At 42.4% G+C, this 7,759-nt stretch overlaps 1 protein-coding gene and 1 long non-coding RNA gene across 2 annotated transcripts; both read right to left on the bottom strand.

Moving 5' to 3' along the window:
- Positions 1-761: 761 nt before the first annotated feature.
- LOC134197594 (uncharacterized) lies at positions 762-3,913 on the bottom strand. Its single transcript, XM_062666940.1, has one exon. It carries the CDS (start codon positions 3,621-3,623, stop codon positions 855-857), a length of 2,769 nt encoding a protein of 922 aa, XP_062522924.1. The 5' UTR covers positions 3,624-3,913; the 3' UTR covers positions 762-854.
- A 2,167-nt stretch (positions 3,914-6,080) lies between these two features.
- LOC134197516 (uncharacterized) lies at positions 6,081-7,652 on the bottom strand. The gene is made up of 3 exons (XR_009972661.1): positions 6,899-7,652; positions 6,769-6,830; positions 6,081-6,363 (listed from the first exon to the last, which is right to left on the bottom strand). It is a non-coding gene; the product is annotated as an uncharacterized LOC134197516 (long non-coding RNA).
- Positions 7,653-7,759: the final 107 nt, after the last annotated feature.

Raw genomic sequence — 7,759 nt, 5'->3', positions numbered from 1 at the left:
TTGAAACGGCAGATGACTTTACTGTAGGAAGGTCGGAGGAGCTTCAACTCCTGCAGAACGGTCAAACATGTTTTGTGACGGTGCGCTGTTACAATAAAGTTGGTTTGAGTGCTGTGCGTACATCGAAAGGGATACCGTATGTTGGAGAGTCGCCAGACAGTTCATCTGCGTTAGTTGCACTGGATGCTAACACTGATTCTCCGTACGGACACAGAGGGAACTATCAGTCCCACAACAACAGTGTATCATTTCACTGGGCAGGATTTCAAGATGAGACCGGAATATCTCATTATCAGGTGAAGATGGAAAGTACCAAAGCATCAGTCATTGACTGGTTTAGTGTTGTTCACCAAAAAAGAGCTATCATATCAGGAATAGCCCTGCAAAGTGGTCACCAGTATACAATAGCAGTACGAGCAGTCAACTATGGTGGATTGACAAGCCACACCGCTGCACTCAACTTTACAGTTGCTAATCAATATCCTACTGCAACAGGTGAGCAATCAATAGACAGACAGACATAGACACAGACGCAGACGTACAGATGGACAGATGGACAGACAGACAGCCGGACAGATGTTTATTCACTACAACTTTGTTTCGGTTAATTTGACTTGCGTAACTCAACCCATGGGTCGAGAACTCACTACTTAGCTGTGGTGCCTTTTATTGATATTCACTGAATGGTAGTATAGTTGATGTTGTAAATAAATAAAAGACAGACGGACGAACAGACAGACAGACAGACCGACAGACAGACAGACAGACAGAATCAAGTTTATTGTCAACAATCTTCACTACTACAAACAGTTATTGTTAAAATGAAATGTTCTACTTGTAGTCCGAGACTATTGCTAATGAGTAAAACACTGAATGTCTCTATCTACTCCCAAAACACTGTCATCTCCTAATGAGCGCACAGAAAGCCTTGACAGCTTCCGCAAAATCACTCTGCTGTTGCATTTTTGAAGAGTAATAGACAGTCTTTTCCTCCAGAAGGTTTTAAACTCTACCGCAATTCTTCTTCCATCAAAGCCTCTCGCCTTCTTCCCCAGTTCATTCATCAGCTCGTCAGCCTTTAAGCCCCATCTGCCGAAGTGTTCAAAGACGAGTGGGACAACTATAGGCTTCGATCCATCCGCAAGCGATTCCTCTGAGTATTTTTTTGACTTTGCTGCCTCTCGTTTAGCTGCTGCATGGCCACCTTCTCTGGCTGCACCTTTAATAATGTCTTTGCTCCAAGGGTGAGCTATCGAAACATCACATTCTTTTGTGATCCCAGTGTCAGTGTCGTAAAGCGTGATGTCAGGCCGGTTTTCGTTGTCTACAAATCGCTGTCTCGGTTCTATTTGATGGGGAATGAGTAAATCGCTTAGGCAATCACTCCATGCAGACACTATGGAGTTATGCGTCCACACAGGTCCACCTCCATATTTACATGTCAAAAGGTGGTAGCCCTCGCGATCCAGCTCAGTTCCACAGTCACACGTCTTAAGCAGCCGGCTGAAAGGCAAACCAGCACCCAACCTCATACAAGACGCTACACGAAATTCATTCGGCTTCAGTGCGTTCTTGTCTGAAGTTGGTATTACCTCTAGCCATGCTCCAGCTCCTTTTCCGTGTAAGGACCTGATCCTTGCAACATGTCTCTCTGAGTTCATGCTTTTGATAACTTCTTCTGATCGTTTATGAGAAGCGTCTACCGTCAGGCGATGTTGCAATTTTCTAGGGTATTCTGTCATCTGCTCTAAGGTGTGAAACTGCTCGTCATCATCTGCACCCGACTTGGGTGGTAGTTTTGCCACCAATGTACGAATAAGTTGTCCTGTATTGCTACCTTCAATAAACCGTTCTAAACGATCTTTCAGAGGTGGAAATCTCAATGGCAGTTCTTTCAAAGAGTGTGCCCATGACGCCAGAAATGCTAGGTGAGCCATCTTCTGAGTTGATGATAAGCCAAATCCGCCGAACCCGACCTTCAGAGTGGCCTGGCTCCATCCGGTGTCATCCAATTCGTTCAAACCAACCATGTCAGTGAAAGTAGCCCTTGTAAGGTGGTCATGACAAACAGCTGCATGCAGTAACCTGTCAGGTGGCACAGTCCTAGCCAAAAAATTCAGCCTGGGGACATGACAATGTCTGAGCAAAAGGAGGCCACACTGAGGGTCGTCAAGTTCAAGTAGCTTTGAACACAACGAGCTGCCCATGTTAGCCACAGCCAGGCACCTAGACTGAACATAATCATGATTGCCTACAGGTGACCCCAACACGTCGATTCCATCTTTGCTAACTGGGACACCAGCGCTGAAATTATCAGGAGCAGTGGGAAAATACAATTTGCATTTTTCATCTTTGATTTCTAGACCGATCTCAGAAAGGGATGCCTTCAAATCCAAAAGGACTGCTAAAGCATCTTTTGGTGGTCCCAGAACATAGACATCATCCAGATATGCCAAAAGCGTAATGCCCGGGTGGTTATTCTGAATAACTGTTACAATGGGGTGTAATGCTGCCGAGAACAAAACTGGTCCAAGGGGGTCACCCTGATGGACACCTTCTTCTGACTGCAATTTCACCGTCCCCTGACCGTTGACATATATCAAAGTACTTGGTCTATCATACATTTGTCTCACATGGGCATAGATTTCAGGAAAGTTCTTCTTTGATTCTTTGAGTATGCTATCCCTTGATACCGAGTTAAAGGCGTTTTTTACATCCGTAGAGAGAACTGAACAGTCGGGATTGCTCTCCATGAGAAACGAAATGTGGTGTATCAATAACTCTGCCCCACCACGTGTAGCAATGCCATGTTGTATGGGGGAAAAGTAGGAGCAGAAAGATTCATTCAGCTGAATACACAGAGCCTTAGCTGTAATTCTCCTGATAGCTTCACCGATGGCAATGGGTCTTACATCAGAATTTGCTTTTGGTAAGGCAATGAGTCGAGATGCTGTCAGAAGTGGCAGAACTGAATCCGGAACTTTACCATCTGCAATGAGCGAGCACACTCCATAGAACAAGTTACAAGTCAAATCATTCTCCAGGAGCCCACGAAGATGTTCATATCGCCAACCAGAAGGCCCTGCTCCACTTCCTCTGGGTGCCTTCCTTATGGCCTCAAAATAAGCTTCCTTCTTTAAAGAAAAAGGATGCTCTGATTTCTCTTGCTCGTGAAAATCATCGTGAGACAACTGAGATGTCCTTCGCTTAGGATGTTTGCTTGAGAGCTTGCTTACAGTGTCATCAGTAGTAGGAGCAAGACCCTGACTAGTCAAAATTTGTGAAGCTCGAGACATCTCACCACACTGAATCAGACGCATAGCAGCCTTCTTTCTCTGATCTGGGCCTGAGGTAGAGCGAGATCTATTCGATCCTCCACGTAGATGAATCAGTTCATGCCAGTGAAACTGCAAAAAGCGATTGTAGATGGCCTTGACTTCTCTTGTACCTACTTTGCCACCTCTAGCATGTGGTTGGAGAAGCATTCTAGGAAGCAGAAGAAGGAGTTTCCATCCTCTATCACTGGTAGGGTCATCTTCAATCTTCCTCAAAGGAACAAGACAGCAGTCATGAAACAAACCTCGAAGACCAGGTGTTACATTCTGCACAGTTCGTGGTGGCATCCAATCCAATATGGCTTCCGTGGTCAGAGAGTCAATCAGCCTCCATGCCTCAGCCTCCCTGTCAGATTGGAAGTTTGCCTCCAATTCAACACCAGCAGAAGACTTATCAGGATGTGTAGACGCCTTAGCAGGTTCTTGTGATGAAGTTTGGGTGTGGTCAACGCATATGGAAGACGAACAACATCTGGATGTGTGTTGATGGATCTTGAGGAACCACTGAGAACACTTAGGACATTTAGATAACCCATGTTCTTGAATGAAAGCTTCTGGACAATCGTCAGGCCTGTGGAAACTCCTAACAGACAGACAGACAGACAGACATCTAAGTGAGTTTGTCAGACAGCCCAAGAAATTACACCAAAATCATCTAGTCAACTAGATAAAGCAAATGCAAATTCCTGTCTGGAAACTGCCATTTCTCAATCAGATAGAGCTACAGTTAAATTTAGATCAGCAAGAGGAAAGGGAGCTAGGTCATGCATGGTTGGAAGCTATTCCTACTGAAGAAATTCTTGCACTTAAACATGCCAAATTTCGTTTGGCAGCATCTCTGAGGTTGAACACACATGCAACTTTTGTCAACTGAAACATCCAGTGTGAATGTGGCAAGTTGGCAAAAGCATATCATCTTCTTACAACCAAACATGGAGGAGGACCTGTGTGGCAGCATGATGCAATTGTAAATGCATGAAGCACTTATCTATATGAATTAAAGATTCATCACGAGAAAGAACCTCGAGATCTTTACTCTGGAAATGAGAATAGACCAAACAAAGTTGTGCACGATTCTGTCTGTAATATGAACTTGATGTAGCCATGGCTCATCCTTTCAGCCAAGACACTTTAAAGCAGGCAGCTTTAGAGGAAGGTTTGCTGCAGCAAGAAGGGAGGAAAGGAAGATGATCAAATACGAAAAACAACAACTTGCCGGCAATACATCAAGCCTCAATTTCACTCCTCTGGTATTTGAACATTTTGGAACTTGGGGATCAGAAGCTACAAACTATTAAACAAATTAGTCAGAAGAACAAGAGACATTGAAGGCTATACAAATGAAGCTGACTTTAGAGCTTTTGGAGGAAAATTTCTCAATAATCTTACAACATGTAATGCTAAAGTCATCCTCTAGGTGACCCGTGTCTACACTGGAGAAGTAGATGAGAACATATGCGATAGAGACTATCGAAGTAGCTTGCATTAAACTAAAGCTGAACTCAGTAGCTTGTTTGTCTTTAGTGTTAGAAATGTAACGTAGAGTTTTGTGTTCAATAAATGACGATTGACAGACAGAGACAGACAGAAAGACAGACAGAGAGATAGACAGACAAACAGATAGGCAGATAATTTATTCTCATACAGAATCTACTTGTACACATGCTAGGATTATTAAATAGAACCAGTCCTTGCAAACAACAAAGTCATTAACTAATGGACTTGACCTTGAATATCAATATCAAATAATCTATCTAAATCACCATGATTAGGAGACAGGTAGACAGAAGACAGACAGAATGTAGACCGGAAGTCTCAGTTGCTCTTCAGCATTGCAACGCTAGAGTGATTGTAAGACAACTCAGTAGACTCTCTAGTCGTGGACATGTATACTATAGAGTTGACTTGTATTCTGAGCAATTGTTAGCTAGGTAGTTTAGTGTTGCGGCCTTGCTGGTCGCTGGATATTCTTTTAGTTTATGATATGTGGATGCTTTAGGGTTGATTTATGAAAATACACTACCACTGACAGAGAGACACACAGAGAGGCAGACAGGCAGACAGACAGAAAGATGGCATTTGCACTTACAATCCTTAGTATCATTATCTAGTCCTTAAATATACAAAATTACGTGTTTAATATGATATTGTTGAAAGGTGCTTCAGTCTTGGGAACTTGGACTGATGATGGGCAACTTAGGTTGGATTGGGCGCGTGTGTTCCAGCCAGACAACTTATTGATCTACGAGTTGACTGTGGGAACTCCTGCTGGATCAGGAAGTGTCCTTCAGTGGTTTGAAACGACTGCCACAAACAACATCATCGGTAATAACAAGGTGAACCGATTCATCGATTACCAAGTCACAGTGACAGCCATCAACGCAGCTGGTCTACACACAACAGTCACAAGCACTATTGACTCATATCAATGAACCAGGTCTGGCTTAGTATGCATACAATTAGAAAGCGGCATTATACAATTAGAAAGCAGCATTATGCAATTAGAAAGCAACATTAAAGTAAAATTTGTATACATGGAGAACAGATCAACAGCTGACATAATAAGACAGTGTTAGAAGCTGTTACATCTTGCAGTAATGATGGCAAAAATATAGTACTGCTCAGCATCAGCAGTCTGTGACTTCATTGCTGCTTGGCATACAAACATCCCATAACATATGGATGGAAATGCCATTGTGTTTCATGCAATGCTAGAAACAATACATGAAGCAAGCAGTGAATCAATTCCAGCAGGTAGTTCTAATAAAGGTCTACATTTATCAAGCAGCAGATGCCATTACCTAGATCCTAGTCACTCTACATTATGTGCGCTATTCGATAAAAACAATAATTAAAGAAAGTCTATAGTGTTAATTCCTTCATTGTTCCTTCGTACAGGCAGCTTCTCTGCATTTCATGGTGATCACACAGCCATTGGCTGGATAAATATTTGGAAGATAGGCGATGTCCTGGCTGTCTGGACTCCCTGGCCGAGTGTGATGCCACTCCACATTCGCTGATGCAATGGCTGCAAAAGATGTTGCATTATTCATGGTGTAACGTTGACCGAGACATGCAAGCATGGGCACCACATGCAAAGCCATAAAATTCTTAGCATAATGAATTCTTCACGACGTTCAAAATTGAAACAGCCGAAATCAAATATCTCAGGATTGGTAAAGCCTTCAAAGAGTGTAAACCAAACATACAGGGGCACAATCGAACCCTTTTGGGAATTACATAATTAATTGCCCAAAATCTTGCAGTCTCTCAGAGCAAAGTATCATACTAGCAGGAGCAAGAAAGCAAAGTATTTGTTTCACAATATAAAACAAATCATATGTACAAACCAACACAAAGCAATCAAGGAATTAGAAAATCTAGCCGATAAGCATCTTCTCCAAAGTTTTGAAGGTTTGTCATTCGGCCTCACCTTTCTTGCCGTTCGTAAAGTTTGTCTAAAATATCCAGGAACTCATCCAGAATGTGGCATACCTAGACAAAAATGTAGTACATGCATCTTTACTTGCAAACAGAAGTCGAGGAAATCAATGCTTTGCAACCTGATGATCTGATCAAAGATTTGTCATCATTGACAACATCTTTAAGCTTGCCCATGCAATGGGTTTGGATCATCTGTTTTCGCTGATTCCATTCAGAAATCAAATAAACACACGGACTCAACATCAGCAGCCGTTCTCTGTCATGCTAGCCTTGCTGCCAAGACTAAATGTTCCAAGGCCTCCTTATGAGAACATACAGCAGAGCACCCCTGGGGAAAATAAGGAAACGCAAGAAAGCTACATTCATCATCATGTAATGATAAGATAACTCTGTTTGTTTCTCGTGGGTTTGTATGTGAGGACCAACAAAATGTAAAAAAGTAACTGTTTCAGATCTCGAATAAGAAGACACATTTCAAGTTCAGATTGTTTTCACTTTCTGCAGCCACTTTTCAATATGACGTCTAGCTTTATCTTCCCGTAATTTGAAAATCCAAAAGCACAGTGACTGAAAAGACACAGCTAGGGCTTGCTTGCCAAGAGTCTTGTGAGCTAAACCATTCATGGATACAATATTGAATACAATATTGTCACTCTCAGCTTTATGTTGGTTTTGGGGTTGCTTAACTTTGTGACAAATGTCAGTTGTAGCACAAAATACAAAAACCTGCAATCATACAATTGCCAATTCCGTAATTGCTACTGTCGAGCATAATTATATAATTGATTAGCTGCATGCCTGCTCTGTCTAGACAGTTAACTTAATTGTGACCTAAACCAATTTATATAATAGATGCCTTGTTTGTTTGCGTTCACAATTGGTTGATTTCCATGTCAGCTGGGTTGAATAACTGTAGTCTCATGTAGCAAGACCCTCTCCAGCCCCGTCATACTTCCGTGCGTCACAATTGACAATGAACC

This window comes from Corticium candelabrum, chromosome 22 (assembly GCF_963422355.1).
Source record: "Corticium candelabrum chromosome 22, ooCorCand1.1, whole genome shotgun sequence".
Classification (NCBI taxonomy): Eukaryota; Metazoa; Porifera; class Homoscleromorpha; order Homosclerophorida; family Plakinidae; genus Corticium; species Corticium candelabrum.
Note: the sequence above shows the minus strand (reverse complement) of the source record. Positions and strands in the feature narration are given on the sequence as shown.

Coding starts and splice junctions, on each gene's coding strand:
- LOC134197594 (XM_062666940.1), bottom strand. CDS start 3,623: ATGCCACCACGAACTGTGCAGAATGTAACACCTGGTCTTCGAGGTTTG.